Source organism: Candoia aspera, chromosome 2, assembly GCF_035149785.1.
Source record: "Candoia aspera isolate rCanAsp1 chromosome 2, rCanAsp1.hap2, whole genome shotgun sequence".
NCBI lineage: Eukaryota > Metazoa > Chordata > Lepidosauria > Squamata > Boidae > Candoia > Candoia aspera.
The window spans coordinates 96,612,401-96,636,826 of NC_086154.1; the positions used below are offsets into that span (position 1 = coordinate 96,612,401).

Consider the following 24,426-nt stretch of genomic DNA (forward strand, 5'->3'; position numbering starts at 1 on the left):
ACACGTAGAAGAGGAGGAAAATGGGAGATCACAATGGAAAAGTACAAAGGCAGCCCAGAACTGTAGAAATATCAGGAAAGCTACAGCTCAGAATAAGCTGCAACTGGAAATGATTCCTAGAACCACATGTGGCTTCATGTGCAGAAATTACTTGAGAGGGGCAGAAAGACAGCATCTCCAGGATTGTTTCAGCTATTTTGGTAATCCTGGCTGATAAACTGGAGATGATTATTTCTCTGTGGTGTTTGTAACTTTTTATCTTCTTTGTGGGGATCATCTTAAAATCAGAGTTGTCTTCCTTTGGGGTAAAAACAGTAAAGAAATAATTTTATTATATGAAATTATTTTCCCCAAATCTACCAGTAGGTTCAAACAAGACAAGAGTTATAACTACAAGTTCTTTATTATGAAATTGAAACGTGTTCAGAATACAGCTTTAAAATATAGCTTGTTCACTTGTTATAAGGGAGGGGGAAGATCAATTATTATTTCATCCAGGGTGGCCAGGAAGTCCTTAGTTGATTGCAGACAGTCTGAAAAGAATAAAAGGTTTTAATATCTCAAGTCAGTTATATTCTAATTCTGATTGTCTCAGCCCTAGTTTTTTTTCCAAAACATGTGTTTAGTCATTCTTCAAGTAGCTGTTATTGGGTAATTCCTAAACAGTTGTTGCCTTCCTTCAATTTTTACTCAGTTCCTACTACCTCTAGACCAGCTCTTCCTAACCTGGTCCCTTCTAACTATCTTAGGACTGCAGTTTGCAGAACTACTAGCCCACATGACTAACAACTAGCTAGTAATACTAGAAGTTATGGTCCCAGTATATCTTGAAGTTGAACAAGGCAGTTAAAGGAAGAACATCATAGCTGCTGGCTTTTCTGAATACATTCTAAATATGTATTTACCATAGTCCCATGAAATTGAAGGTTGCTTTACAGGCAGAGGGATGGTGCTTGCAAATCTGTCAGGTGCACTTTCAAATGTCATAAGAGGGACTCCAGTCAATGACATATGGCTCAGCCGGTGCTCTTCAGGAACCTCAAAACTCTCAAAATCTGTTCATGGAAAACAGCAGAAAAAATGAAATGCAGCTTCCCACTCAATCTTATGCATGGGTCAGGGATAAGCTTGAGTAAAGCTATGCTTAAATTTAGTCAATTTAACTTCTCCCAACTTTTCAGTATCTTTATTAAACTGAATCTAGAATGGAACCCTACTTTGCTATAGACAGGATGACATGCCGGCATCTTTATTGTCCGGAGGTACTGTATATCTGTGAAACCTGATTATTCAATAATCAATCCTCTCTTGCCAAGAAAACTGAAGCTCTTTCCTTTTTTGGGCATTACCTAGAGGATTATAAGAAAAAAGATTTTCCTTCTCTGGGCAGTCTTCAGGAACCATGCTGTTGTCTTCAGCTCTGCTTGCATTTCCATTTGCCTAAGTGAGAATAAACAAAAATAGTAGTTACAACACCCTCTCAAGACAAGGGCTAGAGATTGTAGCACATGAGTATCTGGAGTAGACAGGAGGCTGTTTTATTCCAGGACTATTGACCCACCTGGCCCCATGACTGTCAAGACCCACTAGCAGCAGCTCCAATCTTTCGGGCAGAAGTTTTACTCCTCTACCTAAAGATGCCAGAGATTAAACTGGGGACTTAAGTGCTTTTTCATGGAGTTGCTTCACTTCCTGTAACCAAAGCCTTCAGTAAAGAAGAGTATACAGAACTACTTGTTCTCACTGAGAGTTCCTTTGCATTGCCTCTACAGGTGTGAACTACCCATCCTCTTTCCAGCCTTATATCACTGTTATCAATGTGAAAAAATGGCAGTTACATTGAATATTGTCAGCAGTAACTTATATTCGCTAGTTACAGTGAGAAGGTAATTCTTCATTAAGTATGAAATCTGACAACCATTTGTTTACTTGTACTGATAAACCAAGCCAAGGGAAGGAGTAACTAAAAAAATTTAGTGATGTTTTAAGAGATCCAACGCAAGACATGCTTGACAGGAATAGTGAATCCCCAAATGATGATAATATTTATTTATCTAATTTATATGGCTGCCCATCTCAACATGTAAAAGAAAGCATTCTGGTCCTCAGTTCCTGAAGCTAAAACGTTCACAGATGTAAAACCCACACCTGGATAACCTTAGTTAAGCAGGGGCAGAGCTGGTTAGGACATGGATAAGAAACTACCAAGAAAGACTAGGCTATCAAAACAACAACAAAATAGCAAACTTCTATTTTGTTAAGAATAAAACTATATGGATGTTCCTGAATAGTCAACAGGCATTGAGCTTGACTTGGAGACTTTGCATTAATCAACACAAAACCTTAGAGAAAAATTAGTTCTTTCAGTTAGAAGAACGCACCAGCAAGCACTGACACAGGTGAAATAATCTGAACGTTGCAGAAATCTTTATTTCTTGGAATATTCCCTTGGAAATCCCATAATACCACCCTGATTTGTTGGGTCTCTAAATTATATCTGATTTGGAACCTATCTACACAGGGATCCCTGTTTTCATCCTCCGTACTCTAGACTTGATCCACTTTCTTGAACTGTAGGGAAAGCAACTTCTCTGTCCAGCTCATTCCTCTAAAACTAGTTTGTTCCTTCCCTTCACAAAATCCAGCTTATTAAAGCCCTGCAACCTTCCCCTGTTTGCTCTTAACTATCACCTTTTAGTCCTGGTATATTTGTTTTATCTTCCCTTCCACCCAAAAAAATCTCCAGAAATGAATCTTGGTAGGTATCAACTACATTCCCCCTCCAATGGGTTGGCACAGAAGTGTAGCTGGATTGTTTTTCTGGCTATCCATCAGCTTCTAAGATGTTCTTCCTTCCTTTTTCATGCAGCTGTTTGAATGCTGTACACGTGGCAGATTGGAAGATACCTCTAGAGCTTTATGTTCAACTTGTATAAATTGTGATTCAGGCTTACTATTCGTTCTTTGGTTTACAATTACTCTCTAAGCTATGTTTGACATGAGCACTGTTAGTTTCTTCTGTCTGAGCATCCCACTGGCCTCCAACAGAACATTAGCTTTACTAACCTTTTTCAACAAGAACTTTTTTCCTTTAGGGAACTGACTCTTTGTTGTTGCTAGGGGCCTGTTCAGACTTCCCAGAGCCTTCCTGACTGATTGAGATTCTGTTAGATTCACATTAGCTGTCCTTCCAACAAGAGGGGTTTTAGGATGAGACCTTTCAACAAAACTTTTCGCTGTAGAGGGGAAAAGTCCTGTTACACAATGCAATTTAGATCCTATATGCCAACATTTATCAAAATAGGTTTTCCCTAATATAGGTTTAACATCCCCAAATGCATTAAAAACATACGTCACAATCCAGAGCAAGGCTATGGAGGAATTAGTACAACCACACTGGCCTCTATGTCCATTAGGTAACAGTTTACTAGAAAAGCAACTTTTATTGAAATTAAGATACCCTGCAGCTTAACTCAGCTCTTTCCATACAAGGCAGAATCCACAGTGTGTTCCTTTCTACAGAGCAAATAGGTGGCCACTTTTAATTTCTCTTCCTTCCCACCCTGTTTTGTTGTGTTGTCTTCACAAGAGTTACATCACCAAGTCATGCCTAGAATCTCAAGACTGGCTTTTTTCTCATTGCTGTCCATTACACAACAGCCACATTGATGTAACATTTAGATAGCTCTTCATCTTCCATCCTCGTAAAATAACAAAGCATTCTGATTAGCATCCAAATCCATTAATATTTTGAGTGAACCTTTTTAGAGAAAGGGATTTCTGCTCATTTAGACCAGCTGCACTGTATTATATTAATGCAAACTCACAAGGTGCCAATAGCAGTTTTAGCCGGTCCTTAGTAGCAGCGGTGGTGCCAGTCTCTCCATTCTCTTTGTCTATGAAGATGTGTGTTGCCATTCCTATGGCATCAAATGACCCCTAAAACAGATACCCACAATATTATAGTACATCTAAGTTTATTGTCTAAACCTCTCACATCAATACAGGACTGCAAATGTACTTTTCTCCTAGAATATCACAGAGAGGATAGCTGCTTCTAGCTCAGCCAGAATCTTTCAGAGCCAAGACAACTATCCTTTTTACACCCTGGTTCAAACTGTCTTAAGTTGATTCACACTTTGGAAGACTATGAATTCTATACAAAAGTAACCCATACTTTTTACAGGAAACAAACATTTTTAACTTAATTTGAAAACATGACTTGATAATTGCTTCTTCCTCAATTTGGAAAACACATTAGTCTGCTATCAATTTATTTAATTTATGAAACAAATTTACAAGGCCACCCAACTCACATCAGTACTGTAGGCTAGGTTGGGAACCCAAAAGCAGTGGGCAGTTACAAGTCACTTTCATACTGGTTGCATAGACATGTTGATGAAGTAACTGAATGTCCAGCTCATTAAAAGGAGACCTATTTGTGCCAAATTAGGGATTACACCTGATAGTTGAGCAAATTAGATTCAAAATGTATTTGTTGTTCAGTCGTGTCTGACCCTTCGTGACCCCATGGACCATAGAACACCAGGCCTTCCTGTCCTCCACTGTCTCCTGGAGTTTACTCAAATTCACGTTCATTGGCAGTATCAAAATGTATAGGTCAGACTAACTATAGTACAGTATAGCCATTAATTTGATCTCCAAATGCTAGTCATCTCTTGAAACCAACACCTAGTTAGTATTCAAGGGTCTAATACCTCATATCTTACTTTGAATTAAACACCTTGTAGTTTAAACATTTAGTTTTAAAAAAAAATTACTTCTTCCCCATTTCAGAATATCATGCCTCATGAAGTTCTAATAAAGATATTATCCCATATGGATTTGGGATGTGTATCCTGTGCAAGCACTACAGAGTTCAGCATATCTTGCTCTCTACTACCTGTAAGCAGAATTGGAGCCTTCAATTTTTTTTTCCAATTATTTTATTTTAATACTCCTAGTGTTGGTATGTCTAGCTTCATTAATACAGCTTCTTCAAGAATTAGTTCTAGAAGGCTATCAAGCAAAAAAATAGCATTATGGTTATAAACCTAAACAATGCAAGTCCATAGAAATAATTACAGGACTTTAAAAAAACAGTTTTCAACTAACAACAATTATAAAGGACAGAAGACTAGAACTGAAATACTGACCAACTCGCCTACATTACTGCTTGCAGTTACGATATTGCAATTCAGAACACATCAGAGCCAGCCCTTAAAACGTTATACGGTAGAAACAAATAGAAACGAAAACTAAAGTAGGTATCACGATAAAAAGTTCTAAAACCATCAATTCTTATTGATTCATTACCTCCACACCCACTTCGTCTGAAACCTACAACGCAGCTTTCTCCACCGGATTCTTTTAAATCATTAACCTCATTCCTGATTGGCTGTTGCTCCTCGTGTTGAGATGCTAAAACTACTGATTGGCTCCCTTTCTAAACCAATGCTGGAGGACGAAAAGGCGGAGGTTGCACTTCTTTGCCTCGAATCTTATTTGCAAACAAGCGAAGAGGGGCGTGCAATTCGAGTTAGAGATGGAAAAAAGGCGGGACGTTTATGTCATGGACGCGTGAAGTCGACCTGTGAAACACTAAAGCGATGCGGACTTGATCTCCTAATCTTCAAGCAACCTATTCTGGTGGAATAGAGAAGAGACTTTAAGTTTTAGGATAGTTGCAAGCGTTTTAATTTTAAAAAAATACTTCAGAGGGGTGGTTGTGTTAGTCTGTCGCAGCATAATCAGCATGGAATCGTGTGGCATTTTACGGACTAACGCTGCGATGCTATGGATGTCTAAATCAGAACAAAGTCAATGGGAATTATGAACAGTTAAGTGCGGCTAGCAGTGTCTGGCTGACTTTCTCTGGGCTGGGAAGTCAAGCAGGGTCCGCCGTGGCTAAGACTTAGATGGGAGACCGGCACTCCAGGGATACCACAGCTATCGGCTACACTGGTCGAGAAAGTCCCGGAAGAAGGCAATACAAACCAATTCTATATTGTTGCCAAGAAAACGGTATGCTGTCCCTATAGTCTTTTGTAATGATAATGATTACGTGCCATCAAGTCGTTGTCGACTCTTAGCGACCCCCTAGATAGATTTTCTCCATGATGAGATAAAAACTTTTGTAAATTACATTTCACTTTATCAGATGCTTTAAACAAAACAAAGATCCATGGAAACATATGCCATAATAAATTCCATTGCAGCAAGGTAAGATTCTGGTAGCGGCTTGTATTAAAGAAAGTGCATTTCCACCAAGTCTTGGGCTTCAGTTCCTCATGGTTCTATTAATGTATTCATTTATTTGGGAATAAACTCCACCGACATTTGAAAGACCGACTCTGAAGAGCTTCAACCTCAAGTCCGCACCAGAGAGTTACTGAAGTCCAAAGCCCAGGAACGGAACGTCGTTGGAGAAAGTTGAGCTTTTGAAAACAGAGTGCGGCCCCTTTAAGAAGTGGCGAGAAGGTGGCCGCTCTGCATTGTGGGAAGCGGAAGGGAGGCCTAGTGCGCGTCACAGGCCCGGTGGCGCAGGAAGGCTGGTTGTGGCTTGGGTAAGTGCTCATGTTTGGGTCAGAGAGGCTTCTCGGAGCTCGTTTGCTTTCCCAAGCAGTTCTTCAGGCTTTCTGTAACTGATGTGTATTTACACGAGGGGCTTAATCCGGGTTAAATTATTCCGCAGGTAATTAAATTCTGGGTCTCTGCGCCCGGGAAGTTCAGAGCTCGCTCTCTCCTATTTTCCCCACAACAACAACCCTGTGAGGTGAGTTGGGCTGAGAGAGAGTGACTGGCCTAAGGTCACCCAGCTAGCTTTCATGCCTAAAACGGGACTAGAGCTCACAGACTCCTGGTTTCTAGCCGGTTGTCTTAACCACTAGACCAAACTGGCTATACTTGTATGTGTTAATAGACAAAACAACAGAATCTGGGAGCATGGAAACTATAGCTGCTAACCCTCCTGGAGGATCAAATGGTTTGGAAGAACCTAAGAAGATGACAAGAGAGGATTGGAGAAAGAAGAAGGAATTGGAAGAACAAAGAAAACTGGGAAATGCACCAGCTGAAGTGGATGAAGAAGGAAAGTAAGTATTGTTTGCAGTCCTGGTACAACTTTCTTTCAACTTTTTTAGTGTAATCTTTTATAACAAAACTAAGTGTGGGGCTGCATCTGAAAGGATCTGTTACAACTCTTTTTATATTATTAGACATTGATCTAAATGAAGTGAACAAAGTGAACTGATTTCTTTTTATCTTTTATCTGTGCTGTATTTTTTAACTTTTTCTAGAGTACTGTAGGGTAGGCATTATTATGAGGTGTATTGTTGAGCCACATAGGCATCTGACTGTGAAGACCTTCCTTCAGCCCCCATATCATGCAGACAAAGGAAAAAGATTCCAATTGAGATCTTAAAGCATGGTATGATGGAAGTGGTTCTCAAATAAAAGCAGTTTAGTTATATCATCTGATCCAATTTCATCTTTAAAATAGACATGCTTACAAAAAACTGCACTGTGAATTCAATTTCTACTGTTCGGTCGAATAAAATTTGTGTATTTGACTATATTAAATTATTTGGCTGTATTACATTATTGAGATTCCATTTAAGTCTTTTCCAAGAACATTTAGTGAATCCTCTCTCTCTGACCACTAAATGATTTTAGATTTCTAAAGCAGTTATATATCCCTAGTACACTTATTGGAAAGTAAGTGCCATGTTCAGTGATTCTTACTTAATGATAGGACTGGAGCCTTAACTCCCATCTAATTCTAACATGACTATGCTTTTTACAGAGACATCAACCCTCATATTCCCCAGTATATTTCCTCAGTGCCATGGTATATAGATCCTTCAAAAAGGCCTACACTGAAACATCAGAGACCTCAGCCAGAGAAACAGCAAGAATTTACATTACTAGGAGAATGGTATAAGCGAGGAGTTAAAGAGGTAGGTAGCTATATGTAAAAGTGACACTGTTGTTCGAAACTATGAATAAGTGCTAGCCAGTTTGCTGGGCTTTTTTATTATGACCAGCATTCAAAAGATCATATTTAGTGACACTGCATTGCATTTTCTCAGTATCAAATGTGAAGGGGTATAGTTTGTTGGAGTTGACAAACCTAGTTCTGGTTAAAATTCCCTGCAATTAGCATTTCAGAACAATTTAACTTATAGTTAGGCAATTTCTTTGTGAAGTTAGAGTGGGCCTACCATATTCTAGCTTGCAGGAGAGGATAAAGTAAATATCTTCTTTTGCTGCAAAAATCTCATTTGTTTTTGTCTTTAGAATGCTATTGCAACTAAATACCGTCAAGGAGCTTGTGAGAACTGTGGTGCATTGACCCATAAGAAGAAAGATTGCCTAGAGGTAAATATTAGTTATTCCATAAAAGCAATATGACCCTGTCTGTCAAAAGTTCTATAGTCTATATGGATTCAAAAAATTAGTATCTAATAGAACTGAAATTGGAAGGAACAGTTGCATGGAACATAGAAACAGAAGTGTACCATAGTAAGTTCCTTCTTGTTTTGCTGTTTCATTTTTTTCAAAATGAAAGTATACCTTTCATACATTTAATTGTATATACATTTGTTGTATATACATTTAATTGGAGTACATTTGTTGTATATACATTTAATTGGAGTACATTTAATTGTATATATGAATGTTGAGGGAGTGTTACCGCAGTTTGTCTAGCTCTCAGTACTGTACAAATATTCCAATTATAACATTTGTCCTAAAGACTTGCAAACAAACACCTAAAAGAGACCATAAATTTTAATGTATCATGATTTTATAGCTAAGCCATTTTATTTTTGGCAGTGCCAGAGTTATTGATTGCTAAAGAACTCACTGCCATTTTGACTGTTTCAAAGATTCAACTAATATTTTTACGTAAATAGCACAATCCTATACATAAGTACTGAAAAATAAGCCCCACTGATTTTGATGGGATGGGACATATTCATAGATAATTGTGGATAGGATTGTAATCTAAAACCTGATTTTTTATACACACTATACTATAATACTACTATATTAATAATTCTCGCGATGCTTCTGAGGCCTTCTGAAGCATCATGAGAAGGCAGCACACAATTTGGAGAAGGGTGCATGTGGCCTTGTGTAGAAGGCCTGGTGTGGCCAGCAGCTGCCTCACATAGGGCCAGGCCAGGCGTGTCTCATCAGCAGTGGGAGGAAGAAGACGGCGAACATCAGCTGGAACTATATTCATTTGTCCCATATGGTCCCTGGTTTCAGTGTTAATAGTGGAACAGTAGTTCGGTCACAAATGTAGTAGCTGCATTGCACCTGGAAAAAACTTAATGCCACTAGGAAAGAGTGTGCAGGAAGGAAAAGGCAGAAAAAAATATCAGTGCTGTGTGATGGGGGGGGGGGTTTCCCTGATGTCTGCTAAGAAACAGGAATAATGTAGGCAGTTCTCTTTCTAAGAGGCAAAGATTGTATTACATTTTGTCCCCTGCAGAGACCTAGAAAAGTTGGAGCAAAATTTACAGGAACTAACATTGCAGCAGATGAGCACATGCAGCCTCAGTTGATGTTTGACTATGATGGGAAAAGAGACCGTTGGAATGGCTATAACCCAGAAGAACACATGAAGATTGTAGAAGAATATGCCAAGGTTGATCTAGTAAGTAGATTTTTTTTCCTCTTTATAGATAATATTAACAATATCTTTGTGTAATTGCATCATGTTGGTATAAAAATAAATAACATTATCCAGAGTTGAATTAGCTTTTGTGCTAATATAAACATGTAGAAATTTTACAGGAGAGAATGACAAAAGCTGTTATTGATTCATTTACTTTAGCTTTCCAAGTTTTCAGATAGGATTTTTTTCCTCCTCCATGCCTGGAGAACCTGAAGATTATGCCAATTAATGTTTGCATGTAAACTTTAGTACTCTTCCACCAAGCAGCACCCCTCCCAAATAATTAAAATTCCCCTCCTCTCCAAACTTGATTAGTTAACAACCACAGAGTATCTGCAATACTAAAAGAGGAGCCAGGAGGAATACACATCCTCCTACATGCCTTTCATGGTTTTAAGAGAACCATGCTAAATCTCTGTCTGCCTTTACTTCTGATTCCATTGATATTTTCTCATTGGCTGCTTCTGTATTCAGACACCAAAGAAGCTAAACATTCTTAAGTCTTGGGCAAGTCACTGAAGAAATGGAGGAACATATTTCGGACAAAGTTTAATGAACAAGTGAAGCTGGGGGGAAAAAACCAAGTTTGTTTGTTTAATTAATTTCTATAGCCAACCATTTCAACAAGTGACTAGGCGGCTTACAATCATAAAACCATAAAACAGTTAAAACAATTAAACAGTACAAAATAAAAATATATGGTCACCAAGTAAACAATGTATGGATGTTAATATAGCCAAGAAATGGGGCCCTTAACATACTTGGGGGCCCAGGCCCGTAACTAGTTCTTCACGGCCTTACGGAAGGCCAAGAGGGTCAGGGACATGCTGATCTCTGAAGGGAGAATATTCCAGAGGGCAGGCGCTATGGCAGAGAAAGCACGCCTTCTAGTCCCTGCCAACCGACATTCCTTGGCTGACAGGACCCATAGCATCCCCAGCCTGAATCAAGTATATAAGTCAATTTTCTGTCTGTAAATTGCAAATAATAACTGTATTATTGACCCTAAATTATAATGCCTTGCTCATCAAAACTAGAAAAACATTGATTCTTTCATGATAAGTATGGAGTAGTTAGAAATCTCTGCTTTTCTTTTAATGTATAGGCTAAGCGCACACTGAAAGCCCAGAAGTTGCAAGAGGAACTGGCTTCAGGAAAACTGACAGAGCAAGTGGTAAGTCATGGGGGAAAAACTCTCTAAAACTTAATCAGAAGGATAAGGCAGTGCCCTCCTGTTTTTAAAATAAATTTTCCTAGCTAGCATGGGATGTTGATGACACAAAGAAGCACTGGCTAAAATATGGCTAAAATCTGTGTAAGGTAAAGCTTTCTCCTGTTCACTAAGTTGAAGGAATGCATGGGCTTGTCTTTCACCTTGCAGTAAATTCTTAATTGCTTCACTAGATGGCAGTGTAAACTTTATATAAGTCTTCTGCATGGGAGGAAGCAGCGGATGGAAAGATATTTTTGTTATTTGGAACTTACTTTCCTGTGCCTGGGAACCTAATTATTTGTTCAGCTAGCTAAATGTTAATTCTGGATTGCAGCAGTTCCCCAAGTCTGGACAAAAGATTTTCATATCACCAGCTACCTGATCTTTTTAGCTGGAAGTGTCTGAGATTAAAATCTGCATACAAAACAAACTATTTTCTCCCTATATGTGACCATGTGTTCTTTATGGTAACGATGCAGTCCTATTGCATACTGGGTCTCTGCATAACCAACACAAGGATGCCATCATAAGTGCTATGATCCACTTCAATCCCTTATCTCCTTTAAACAACTACTTTTGAAATCGAAATTAGATGCCAATTTAATTTAAACAGTTACATTAAAGTTACCTTTACAGTTTATTTTAGAAGTATTAATGTCTCAGTTCTTGATTGTAAAACATGAGTGATTTTTTTAAAAAAAATTCAGTTATTTATTTTGTGACTTGAGAAAGCATGAAAGAAAGGTCAGTCATAGGCTATTTTGAGGAAAGAGGGATGTCTTAGATAAATAAAATGGCTTAAAGCTAATAATCTACCCTGGTCAAGCTTGAGAGGTTCAGTGGGGGCCTTTTTATTTCAAAATGCAGCTTTGCCTTTTCTCAAGCAATTCATAGTTCCTTCTGATAACTGTGTAGTTCTGTGACTATGCTGGTTTTAAGAGATCTTTTTTGTTTGCTGCAGAACTCCCCACGACATCGATGGGGAGAAGAGGAACCAAATTCACAAATGGTGAGTTTTTTTTAAAAAAATAGTAACAACAACAAAATGCAGGACAGAATAAATTCATCTTTCACATAAAGGACTTGATATTCTGTGTGATCAGAATTCCTTGATTTTTAAGTGGCCTTTATCATTTTGCCTTCTTACATGAAGATATATGGATTAATTTGTTGTTGCAGCTGAAGTTTTCCATGCAACTGATATAATGAAACTTTGGGCCCAAAGAAGAACTTAAATACAACCTCAAGCTTTATCTAATTGTATTTTTTATTTACAAAGTATTCAGCCAACTAATCCAATCCTTCACTAATAATATTGTATGGATATTACTATTTTTCTTAAATGATTAGCCTAAAATTCCACATGTGTTATGTTACTGATACAAATGAAGTCACACCTGTTGCTTAATGCCACTCACTGTGTTTTTAGGAAAGAGATCATAACAGTGAAGATGAAGATGAAGACAAATATGCAGATGACATTGATATGCCTGGACAGAATTTTGACTCCAAAAGACGCATTACAGTCCGAAACTTGCGTATTCGAGAGGATATTGCTAAAGTAAGCTGGACCACATCCAGAACTGTCACTTTGAAGCTAATATTCTCCTTATTGTTCTAAAAGGCATAACTTTCTTCTGTTTATCTTTCTATCATATTGGTAGTACCATCTTTAGTAATAACTAAGTATGCAATTCTGTGGCTTGGGATACTGGGTGAATGCAGTATAGTACAGGTTGCTCTCGACTTACAAGCATTCGTTTAATGACAGTCCAAAGTTATGACAGCCTCGGAATGGGTGCTTTACAGGCTGTAAAGCACTTCTGAGCATCACAAAGCATTGCACCACCACTACCCCATGGTCACATGATTGCATTTCAGGCGCTTGGCAACCGGCTCGCATTTACGACCAGTTGCAGCGTCACGTGATCATGTTTCATGACTTTTTTGCCATTTTCCAGCAAGAAACGCCCATTGGGGAAGCTGGATTTGCTTAAAACTGCAGTGATTCGCTTAATGGCCTGTGATTCACTTAACAGCTGCCATAAAAATGGTCATAAAATTGGGTCCAGTCATGTGGTGACTTGACTTACGACTACAACAGTGTACAATGGAAACTCCAGTCCCAATGGTGGTCGTAAGTCAAGGACTACCTGTAGTCCAGTGCAATGTAAATACTCCAGTACTATGTAAATGCAGCATAATAGTCCAAGAGTTACAGTTATCCTCCCTTTCTGCAGTATGACATTTCTTCCTTAAAGGGATGGAAGCAGACTGGTGATGGCATATTGTTGGGTGATAGCTCTAGTGCATCCTAACTTTGGGTGGGCAGAATTGGCAGTATTGATTATCTGATTTTGAGGATATATAGCTGTATTTATTGAAGGGTTCCTCAAATGATGTATGATCTCAGAGTAGCTTCATTAAAGTGATAGTGTTATTAGCAGTACTAGAGTTTCAAGTTGATATTTTTATGTTGTTATTGCTTTTAGTACTTACGGAATCTAGACCCCAATTCTGCCTACTATGATCCCAAAACCAGAGCAATGAGAGAGAATCCATATGCCAATGCAGGAAAGAATCCAGATGAGTAAGTTAGCTTCAAATTGCTTCAGCAAATATGTGATCTTGTATATTGCCCTACAGTGTACTAGTAAATGGGAAGGTCTTTCCTGGATGATATTTAGTTTGAAGAAATTAAAAAAAAAAAAAAAGGAGTATCTCATAGTGCTCATCACTCAAAGCAGGTTGTCTGGGATGCTCATAGAACTTGGAAAAGTTCTGAGAGTTGATGGTGAACACAGATGAATATTGGTTGTCTATATTAATCTGCTGTAAAACAAGCGTCTCAGTAATTATCTTCAGAAAGCTTTAAACGCTCAGTGAATAACCACGGTGTATAAGAAAATTTCTTTAATTCTTACATGTAATTTAAATGGAGATTTTGCTGCAGGAGGAGGGCAGTGTCTTTTTTCTTACCCAGATTTTATTTGGAGATTTTTTTCTCATAGTAGATTTTAATGACAGATGAATTATGAATCATTCTGTCTGCAGACACGATCTAAATTACTAACAAAGAAAATGCTCAAAACATTTTAAGACCAAAAGGATTGGCTCCTGTGGTCAAAATATCATAAGAGAAGCAACAATGTATTCCAGAATCACTGTTTGTTTGTTTGTTTGTTTGTTTATTTATTTATATTTTCTACCCCACCTTTATTATTTTTATAAATGACTCAAGGCAGCGAACATACCTAATACTCCTTCCTCCTCCTGTTTTCCCCACAACAAGAACCCTGTGAGGTGCAAAAAAGAGTGCCTGGCCCAAGATCACCCAGCTGGCTTTCATGCCTAAGGTGGAATAGGTCTTACTAAATTTCTACCATTTAATCAAAGTGGCCTTGCGCTTGCTTTGCTTCTGTTTGTGCAAAATATAATTGCAGGCTAGATACTTACAGAATAAACTATTTTTGCTTACAGAGTCAGTTACGCAGGAGATAACTTTGTTCGTTACACGGGGGCTACCATTTCTATGGCTCAAACTCAGCGTAAGTATTAAATCTAAGGTGTTATCTTTTAGTGCTACCCACTTGTTTTTAACTTAAATTTGTTTCAGATAAGATTATTATTCTTTCAGAGAAGAAAATGCCCAGTTTGCTGTGAAGAACGTCCTATTTGGTGCTATATCTCCCACACAAGAGAGGGGGGAATATTAGAGGCAAAGGCCTCTAACAGGGCATCTCCCAAAACATATAAGAAAACATTGCCTTTTGAAAGGCGCTCTGCATAACATCTTTCTGGGCTCTTCTAGGGATGTATACACATGCTTCCTTACACTGCAAAGGGCCACTGACTGCAGAAAGAAAATGTGCACTTTTATGAGTTCTTAGCGTGTTGGAGCTGGAAGTGGATTAGCCTGGGACTTCAAGGGAAGGGGCTGTACCAAGTGAAGTGTCCTCCAGTCCCCTTTACCGCCCTCAGATCCTTAGTCTAGAAATGGGCCTGGCATGGATGAATGCTTATCCTCCACGCTGATCTCTCTCCTCCCTTTGCCTCCTGAAGCATCCCAGAGGATGGGAGAAAATAATCTTCTTTTCTAGGCTTTCCTTCACAGAGAATTTCCACAATATTTTCTCTTTAAGTACCTGTTTAGAAAAAGCTCGTTAATAGTTCAACATTCATGAATTTCAGAAGAACTGAAAATATTTTTCCTTTTTTTTTATTTCCGAAGTATTTGCCTGGGAGGCCTATGAAAAAGGCTCTGAAGTTCATCTTCAGGCAGATCCTACAAAACTTGAACTCTTGTACAAATCTTTCAAAGTGAAAAAAGAAGACTTTAAACAGCAGCAGAAAGAAAGCATCTTAGAGAAGGTAAATTAACGCATTCAGTCTCCTTGAAAATATTCTTTTAACATTTTTTACCATTTTAGCTTAAAAAAATAAAATGTTTGCAACACTATAGCATCACTTCCCATTTCTTAATTAATTAAAAGATTATGAAGTAATTAGATGTCAAATTATCTGAGACTTTGCCAGATCAATATTCCTAAAGAATAAAATAAAACAGTTAAAAATGGAAATAATCTCACATATCACTAGAGAAAGTTAAAATGTTTACACTGACAAACATACCTAATTTCAAAATCTGAATAAATTTATTATATAACTCTGATATTTGATTTTTGTTGGGTGGGGTAAGGAACCTTATCAGAACTCTCACCACCATGGGAATCTCATAGACAAGCATAAATGCAAACATCATACAGCCTGTAAAATGCTACCAAAAATTATTTATTGATTTAAAAGATTTATATGGGCACTTATCTTAAAACACAACTCTGCGCGGCTCAGAAACCAAAGCAATAAGACCAAAACCTGGCACCTCAACCATCCTTCTTCAGGGCATCTAACAAAGCCACCCAGTCGTCATTGAATGAGATTGGGCAGTGGATACATTTAATCAATTAATTAATTAATTAAAGCCATCCTCAGGCTCCAACCTCACTCTATCCCGACCCTTGGGAGCAGAGTCAGCGCTTTACAGTTGTCCAGAAGGCTGAAACAGTGAGGGCCTGCCAGATACCAGGAGGAGGGTGTTCCACAGGGCAGGGGCTGCTATGGAAGAGGCACGCTTCCTAGGACCTGTTGGATGGCAACATTTAAGGGAAGGGATCTGGAGCTTTTCTACCGTATCCAATCTGATGGAACTGGCAGATACCTTCAGAGAAAGACAGTCCTGCAAATGAATCTTTCAAACTTCTTTTTCTCTTGTAGTATGGAGGCCAAGAGCATCTGGATGCCCCACCACCTGAACTGCTGCTTGCTCAGACAGAAGATTATGTGGAGTATTCTAGACATGGAACAGTTATTAAAGGTCAAGAGAAGGCCATTGCTCGGTCTAAGTACGAGGAGGACGTAATGATCAACAACCACACGGTAAGCACCTGGAACAGGACTTGGCAATTTGTGGCTCTTGGGCTAATTTCAGAAGCCCTCTGCATGGAACAAGTGTAACTAGCCTCTCTGCTAGCCAGAAAGAGGGAATTACATCTTGGAGAGGATCCTGCATCTGCCCTACCTACAGGTAGTTCTCGACTTAAGATGGCAGTTGGGACCAGAATTTCCATTGTAAAGCATGACCGCATTGCTTAGCAACAGCAATCCCTGCAGTCCCAGTTGCCATCATTAACCGAATCCCATGGTCATTAGGTGAGGCAACTTCCTGCCAGCTTCCCACAACCAGAGTCAGTGGGAAAGCTCGCAGGAAGCTACAAGTCCCAGGCAGGCAGGTAAATGGCTGCTGCCAGGTGGGGGAGTGAGGGGGGTGCGAGGGTGGGTCAGGGCAGGTGCGTGAGAGGCACAGCACGGGGAGTGCATGAGAGGTGGAGCACAGGTTGGGGAGGGTGCTGGGGGTGCATGAGATGCGGGGGTCAGGGAGGATGCGCAAGGGAGTATAAGATGTGAGTCAGGGTGCACAAGAGGTGCAGCACGGGTCGGAGGTGTGAGGGTCTGCGCAAGCATTGCAGGTTGGGAAGGGGGTGTGAGGGTGTGGGTCAACAAGGGTGCAAAGGGGTGCACGAGAGTGCAAGGGAGGGTCAGGAAGGGTGCGCAGGGGTGTGCGAGTGGCCGGCGTGGTGCAAGCACAGAGGGGCTGTGTAGGGTGCATGGGTTGGGGAGACTTACCCCAGCGACTTCCATCCTTCCCTGCTGGCTTCCCCATTGACTTTCTGTGGAAGCCGGTAGGGAAGGTTGCAAATGGCAAATCATGTGAACACAGAGTGTTGCAACCGATCATAAGTGCAAACTGGTTGCCAAGCACCCAGATTGCGATCATGTGATTACAGGGGTGCTTGGACAGCCAGAACTCGAAGGATATGCTTGGATGGCCAGAACTCCAATGGTGACCATAATCACCATTCATACAGCGCCGTTGTAACTATAAACAGTCACTGATTGAATGGTCGTAGGTCAAGGACTACCTGTACTTCTTACTTCAGCCCTGCCCTGACATGCACTTTCCCCAACAGCCTGTTCTCAATGAAATGCTGTCATTTATTACAAAAATTGCCTAGTCTGACCTAAAACAAAACATCTGTGTTTGTATTAGAAATAAGTCTATTCAAGTGATCAACACTTAGTAAGGATTCACTGTTCAGAATTATTCTGAGGTGTGCAATTGCAAGAAGCCAGCATTTGAATGCAGTTGAGGACCATGCATTTTTTGGCTTCTATGACTTTTAAATTACTTTTTTACAATTACTCTCTTCAAGAAAACGTATACTGTATCGTGCTTTCCCTTTGCCTCCCCACTCTGGGATCCTTGTTCAATGAAAGTTAGCTAACTGGCCTGTGGTCCATTAGGGAGTCTTCATAGTTGAATTGAGATGAAGCCAACAGATTGAGTTGGGGCTGGTTACTAACTTTACTCAGAATCCGATTTAAAAAGTGAAAGGTCAGTTTGCCATGTTCAGTCAGTTTGCTTCCTAAACACTAAGACTCTAATTACTGTTAGTTATCACAAAGTGTTTGTGTTAGTCATGAATAAGTTTGTAGAGAGTAGTGTGTCACGTTCGTCATGAGGGAGCTTTTAGCAGAATTAAACAAGAAGATATTGTAGATGTAGCTTGTCTCTGTTTTGAAGAGAGGCTTGATGTTTCTTTCGTTGAGCCAACAGTTTATTTGCTAACAATTTATTTCAAAATACTCTGTGAGGAAAGTGTTTAATATTTACTGGGTAAAATTAAGATTTTGCAAGGAGAAAGTTGATCAAGTAATTATAGAAATGCTTGTTTAGCTAATTTCAGCAGTTTGAACCTTCTGTTTGGGAAGGTAATGAGGATAAAGTGTGAAAAATATTAATAGTGTAATCTATTCCAAAAGACATACTTTTAGATTGCATTGATTTCATTAGTAGAATTAAGCAGATGCTTAAATCTTTCAAATAAACCAGTATAATAGATCAGGGATTCCTGGTACAAAGGAATTATTGTATTATAGCTAACTCAACTATATTTTATCTTTCATCGTCTCTGTTCATTTCTCTGCTGAAGAAGGTTGTCTCAAACTTCTACAGAAATTTAAATACTATATTCTTCAGGAATAGAATGTTTCTCAAATTTATCATATTCTGTCTTTGAAAAAAAAACTTTATGAAATGTTCTACATGAAATTGCAAATCATTATTATAAGCAGTTAATCCCTTTGGTTTTTCTTACAGTGTATTTGGGGTTCTTATTGGAAAGAAGGAAGATGGGGATATAAATGCTGCTACTCATTTGTCAAGTATTCATATTGTACAGGAGAAGCTGGAAAGGAAATTGCCGTAAGATACAGTTTACTTACTTGAACTATAATTTGACATTTTTAAAACAAACCTAATACTTAGCTCTCTTTGTGAAATCTGACTTTTCTCATTTATTTCTTGCTATACACAGAATGCCAGTGAAGAATTGCTAAGTGAGGTGCACGAGGACGAGCATATGACCAAACCCAAAACTCTAATGGAGGTGGGTTTCCTGTTTTGTTTTGTTTTGTTCCTGACGGATGGCTTTCTAGACAAGCCTATTGCCGGTCAAGTACAAGAGAGATTATTTTGGTGTTTAGTCATGCTGGCCACATGACCACGGAAGTGTCTATGGACAAACGCCGGCTCTTCAGCTTTGAAACGGAGATGAGCACTGCTCCCTAGAGTTGGACACGACTGGACTTAATGTTAAGGGAAACCTTTACCTTTACTTAGAGTGTATTTAATGAATTAGCAGAGTAACTGAACTTCCTGTATCATTTTTTTTTCAGTAGCCAGAAAGGCTACAGAGGGGATAGCAGTGGTATAATTATGCCATAGGATGTGGCAGCTGCAATTCCTTTTTTTCTGATTTAGGGGGCAGGAAGATTAAGTGAAATAAATGTACTTGTAGACCCTTGGGGGTCTACCATACATTTTGCTGCTTAATTTACAAAAAGAAAAAAATAGAGTCATTCTGCCATTTTTATTATTCAGTGGCATGAGCTTAGAGGCCACAGAAAAGGAGGCTGTGGGCAGTGTGTATGGCCTTCAGGTTGCCTGCTCCTGCCTTGCATGAAGTCCTGAAAACATCCGATAACCACTACAGAACTTTCAAAGCAGGTATAATGCAGTCATGGTACAATGCATCTGTTATCAACAATTGTGCATCTGTTGCAGTTGTTGAACCTTTTCAGGTAGGACAGGACTCTGCCAGGTAAGTGATACAGGCATGTACATGCATCTGCCCCTATGAGAAAATTTCTGGGTCATCGTGTGTTTCGTGTATGTGTGACTACCCTGAGTGCAAATTGCCTGTAGCAGAGTACCCAGATTCATGAGACTGTCTGCAATTATTTCATGCTCTTTCCCATTGCAATAGATGCACCAACAAAAACAAAAAGAAAAGAAGAAGAAGAAGAAGAAGCATAAGAAGAGTACAAGTTCTGATAGTGAGGGAGAAGACAGAAAGAAGCAGGAAAAATTGAAAAAGGTATGCATAGTGCAACCACTGTCAACTGCATTGTCCCATAGAATTCTCAAAATATCCTCTTGGAGCATATAGACTATCTGGAGTACGAAGTTCAACCATGAGAATAGAGGCTTATTTCTCTCTATTCTCATGCTGGAACTTCCTTCCCAACAGCTACCTTTCCAGCAACAGATTTTCACAGATCCATACTGAATTTAAGGGAGAGGCAGTGTCTTTTCCAATCAAAACACACTGGCATAATGAACTAAATATATTCTGGTTTTCTTGGATTTAGAACAGAATCAGAGATTCTGTTGGGTCCCTTCTGATAGGTGTGAAATTACATTTTCAGTCTACGGAATGGCAAGCTATATCCTCACAACTATAGGGAAGCAAGTGGCTATTCATTAGTAAAAAAGACAGTTGATGCCGAAGCTTTTGTATTTAGCATTAATTTATTAGTAGGCTGTGAAATGTGAAAAAACTGCAGTGTGATATAATTGTTTATACACCATTAGCTTGGACAGAAAGATTTATGTTTCACTTCTGAGGTTTTTTTTTTTTAACTGTTCTGCTATACAACTATTGAAGATTTTGTATTGGCCAGCCACTGGAATCCTTTGGATCAAACCTGACCCATATGGTCTATTACTAATTGCAACTTTTTCCAGCTTTCTCATTACCTTTCCTACCTATCTTTTAGTGCAGCTTCACTCTTTGTACTGTATTGAGTCTTTCCATCTGCTTACTAGATTCTTTAAGCATATGCTGTAATTCTAGGTGCCACCGTAACACGGCAGTAACCGGCAGTGAATTTGCGTTTCCATTTCAGGCACTGAATGCAGAAGAAGCCCGTCTCCTTCATGTGAAAGAAATCATGCAATTAGATGAAAGGAAGAGACCATATAATAGCATGTATGAAAACCGAGAACCAACGGAGGAGGAAATGGAGGCTTACCAAATGAAGCGCCAGCGACCAGATGACCCCATGGCCTCTTTTCTGGGGCAGTAATTTGGGGCAAAGGACTTGCAAGCTCATAGGACTTGTATATTAGCGTCTAAATGGATCAATGTTGTATGCGGATCACTTTCCCTAAGCAAGCTGTCAGCTGATGTCCTGTTCTACAGCATCATACTCAGGCATGGCCCAGCCAGCCTGAAGCTCTCTGAGTAGAAAAAAAAAGTCAGCCAGTGTTCCATTTGTTGAGCACATATACTCAAAATCCTTGGAAATTATAGTGCTGAATGAATTTCTGAGTTTTTTAAAAAACTAAATTGATTGGAAGAGTCAGTAAATACCACATGTACCAAACAGCGTATGATTGGTAGGATCTGTTCCATAAATGCATAGTTTACTTCCCTGAATAGATTAAAGCTGCCTTTGAGGAAAACTTTATCTGAATCTAATAGCATTCCATACTTCTGAAATGATTTTAAGCTTCTCTCTCAGCAGAATTTATTTTAGCATTCCAGCTATTATAAGTGGTTCAGATGTTTCACTTCTAATGGGGTAGGTTATTCTGTTACATTTTTTTAATCTTCTGCAGAGCACAGTAGAGAGGAATTATCCAGTCTTTTCCTGTACTGGTCCCCAGCTGAATGTGTAAGAACACGCAGAACATGTAAGAGATATCCTAACTTCCCTTCTTCCTCTGACTTCTGTCCATGCTCAGTGGAGACAGATTGGAGTGTGCTCAGTTTTCAGTTATAGCTATGCCACGCATTACCTAATGCCCCATTGTACTTGGGGTGACCTAGATTCTTTAAACTAGGTACAAGATTCTATTTCCCTGTAGACTTGTCTGTGGCTTGGTTAGGACCACTGTACCTTTTCTTCCTTTACATCAGCCATCCCAGACTTGTTGGTCATGCTGGCCTGGAATTTTAGGAGTTGTAGTGCCACAGCATCAGAATAGCATAACATTGAAGGAAGCTATTCTACATTCTTTTAAAATTAAAAGCATTGTGATATTGAATGGTTTTCAGTACAATTAGGAATTATTTTTGGAATTCAAGAATAAGTTCGAAATTCTTACCGATTTGGAAATGCTTAAACTCTAGCTGTGATGCTTTAACAAAAATCTCAAGTTTTGTGGTACCAAAGGCTAGTTCATTAATTGTAACATATGCCTGGATTGACTAGTCAAATTGAAGCCCTCAGTTTGAAGGGAAGTGTTGCCATGTTGACACGGCAAGCCAGAAGTTAGTGAAATGCAAAGAGCACAGTCCAACGTTACTGTGTAATGCTCAATTGAGAAAAAGAATAGATATTTATATTAGTTACTGTGTAATTGCTGATCTTCCTAGCCTTACTATTTGATGGTGGAAGAAAAAAACTCATTTTGATCAAACTCAAATAGAATCAAACTTGTCAATATGCATTATGTTATTAATTTCACCCTGCATAATGGGAAACTACTGAGGGTCCTGCTTGTTGCTATTTTTTACATGCCTGTTCTTTTGGCCAAAGTTGTCCCTCTGGTTATAATAGAAAGGCATTGCTGGCAAGTGATGGGATACATTTTAAATACAAATAAGAATGCGATTTGACATTTAGAAAGAAGGTACAGAAAATAATAGAGAATATTTTGAAATTTGTAACTATAGCATGGAAAAGAGACCCCATTCTGAAGTGTATTATTCCAAAAATGTATAATTATTTTTATATAAGCTTTTTATTACCTGAGTTCTAATAGGTTAATAATCCCATTTTGCTCTATACTAATTTTTATGTTTAGGTCTAACTATTTCTTTTCAGTGTTGTGCAACATTTTACTAGCAAGTTAGACTCTTAGTAAAATTTAGATTTTATTAAGTTCTTTGAATTTTAAAAAAACTGCAAGTTCCATGATTTCCTTTAAACTTAAAATTCACTAGTTAGCAAAGGGCATATTTATTGGACAGTGGGTCCCTGGTGATGTGGCTGATATTAGGTCCTATCTTGTTTGAGGATTTCATCTACAAAAGGGAAATTATTTCACAAATTTTGAGTGCTGTTTTTCTTCCAACTGTTCTGAACTGGAACATTGAAAACCTCTTCCAAATATCTGAAGTATTTTCGTTGCAAGAAAACCAGCACCACCAAGACTTTCAATACTGTAACAGATTTTACCCAACAGGGAAAAAAGAACTGTGGTGAAGAATAATTTTGCACTATGCCATTCACTGAATTTGGTTTTGCACTTTAAACTGAGTCGGATTCTAGAAAAGCCATGGTTTTTTAAACCTATCCAAATTCTCTCACCAGCCACAACTGATGCAACCCAAGAAGTGTTTTTCATCTTCTCCCCATATGCTTTTTTTCCTAGTTCAGACTCTCATCCCGTGTGTTTCCATGTAACCCTTTTTTTATACTGTTCCTTTCTTTTGTACTGAGACTATCGTAATTGCTGGCAGCAGGAGAACCTACCCACAGTCTAGATCTACCTTTCCTTCTCTTTAGTGAGGGCGGTGGAAGGCTGATATCCGAAAAAGCATGTCACCATCCTTAATTTTCCTAATACAAGTCACACTGCAGTTTCGTTCTATACCATATAAATACTGCACTACATTCTGGCACATTATGTTATTTGTAAAAGAGGCCGTGGTAATCTTAAAAAATACAAGCCCTGTTTTAGCCTGATCTAAGTCTTAGTAGTGCTTCTTTTGGTCTGCATCACATCTGTGAACATTCATTTTAAAGGCTTTTAGCTGCACTAATCTAAACAGAACATCTAAGACCTGGATTGCCTCATAAAGTCTAATGTAGACTAAGCTAAGCATTTTGTTTTGCTATTAGAATAGTTTACAAGATCTCTTTTGGGACACTGCATAAACTCTTTCAGATTTCATGGGAAGCAAGAGCCAACGCAACATACACAATCTTCCACTAAGAAATATAGCTGTGACATTGCATAGTTTGCCAGTGCTGGAAAAAAAGGGGCTAAGGCTTGGAAGCAGAGGACAGCTAAACCAGCTTAAGTATGGTAAAGCCCCTGGGAGTGACCGTATCCCCCCTGAGCTAATTAAATCCAATTCAAACTGGTGGGCTCCTGTATTGTCCTCACTCTTTTCATACATGAACCATGCAGCTAAAATTCCAGAGGACTGGGGAGAAGCCATAATTGTTCCCTTATATAAAAAGGGAGATAGAAATGACCCAGCTAACTATATGCGAATCAGTTTATTGAACATTATTAGCAAATTATATACCAGGTACCTATTCACCAAACTCCAAACCTGGGTAATAGATGAGGGACTAAAATCGACCCTGAACAAGCAGGGTTCCAACTGGGACAATCTACTATAGACCATTGTTAGGTGCTTCGACACCTGGCGCACAAATATACTAACCACTCTGGTCTGAATCTATATGCAGCCTTTATTGATTTCAAAGCAGCTTTTTATAATATCTCAAGGGTCAGACTCTGGGACATTCTGAGCAGATCCTCTTGCTCCTAATTCATAAGCTACTGTATGTGACAAAACTGGCCCTTTCTGATTTTATACAGACTGTTATGGGGTGAAACAAGGATGCATTTTACCACCGTTGCTTTTTAACATACCAACTCTCT

The 24,426-nt window shown here is 38.9% G+C and overlaps 2 protein-coding genes across 5 annotated transcripts; one reads left to right on the forward strand and one right to left on the reverse strand.

The window, feature by feature from the left end:
• Positions 1-384: 384 nt before the first annotated feature.
• Positions 385-5,816, reverse strand: PTTG1 (PTTG1 regulator of sister chromatid separation, securin). Of its 2 annotated transcripts, none has more exons than XM_063292472.1 (6): positions 5,329-5,816; positions 3,828-3,939; positions 3,067-3,236; positions 1,350-1,440; positions 906-1,055; positions 385-533 (listed from the first exon to the last, which is right to left on the reverse strand). In XM_063292472.1, exons 2-6 carry the CDS (start codon positions 3,916-3,918, stop codon positions 460-462), a joined length of 576 nt encoding a protein of 191 aa, XP_063148542.1. In that variant the 5' UTR covers positions 3,919-3,939; positions 5,329-5,816; the 3' UTR covers positions 385-459. The 2 variants fall into 2 exon arrangements, with proteins under 2 accessions (XP_063148542.1, XP_063148541.1); XM_063292471.1 differs by having other exon boundaries at positions 5,317-5,816.
• Positions 5,817-6,523: 707 nt separating this feature from the next.
• On the forward strand, positions 6,524-22,549 carry SLU7 (SLU7 homolog, splicing factor). Of its 3 annotated transcripts, none has more exons than XM_063292470.1 (16): positions 6,524-6,566; positions 6,923-7,094; positions 7,805-7,958; positions 8,299-8,379; positions 9,500-9,664; positions 10,791-10,859; positions 11,860-11,907; positions 12,328-12,459; positions 13,391-13,488; positions 14,379-14,446; positions 15,130-15,269; positions 16,173-16,334; positions 18,616-18,720; positions 18,833-18,904; positions 19,784-19,894; positions 20,706-22,549. In XM_063292470.1, the coding sequence occupies exons 2-16, from the start codon at positions 6,946-6,948 to the stop codon at positions 20,883-20,885; spliced, it is 1,734 nt and encodes a 577-aa protein (XP_063148540.1). In that variant the 5' UTR covers positions 6,524-6,566; positions 6,923-6,945; the 3' UTR covers positions 20,886-22,549. The 3 variants fall into 3 exon arrangements, with proteins under 3 accessions (XP_063148540.1, XP_063148539.1, XP_063148538.1); XM_063292469.1 differs by having other exon boundaries at positions 6,563-6,694; XM_063292468.1 differs by lacking the exon at positions 6,524-6,566 and adding an exon at positions 6,705-6,775.
• Positions 22,550-24,426: the final 1,877 nt, after the last annotated feature.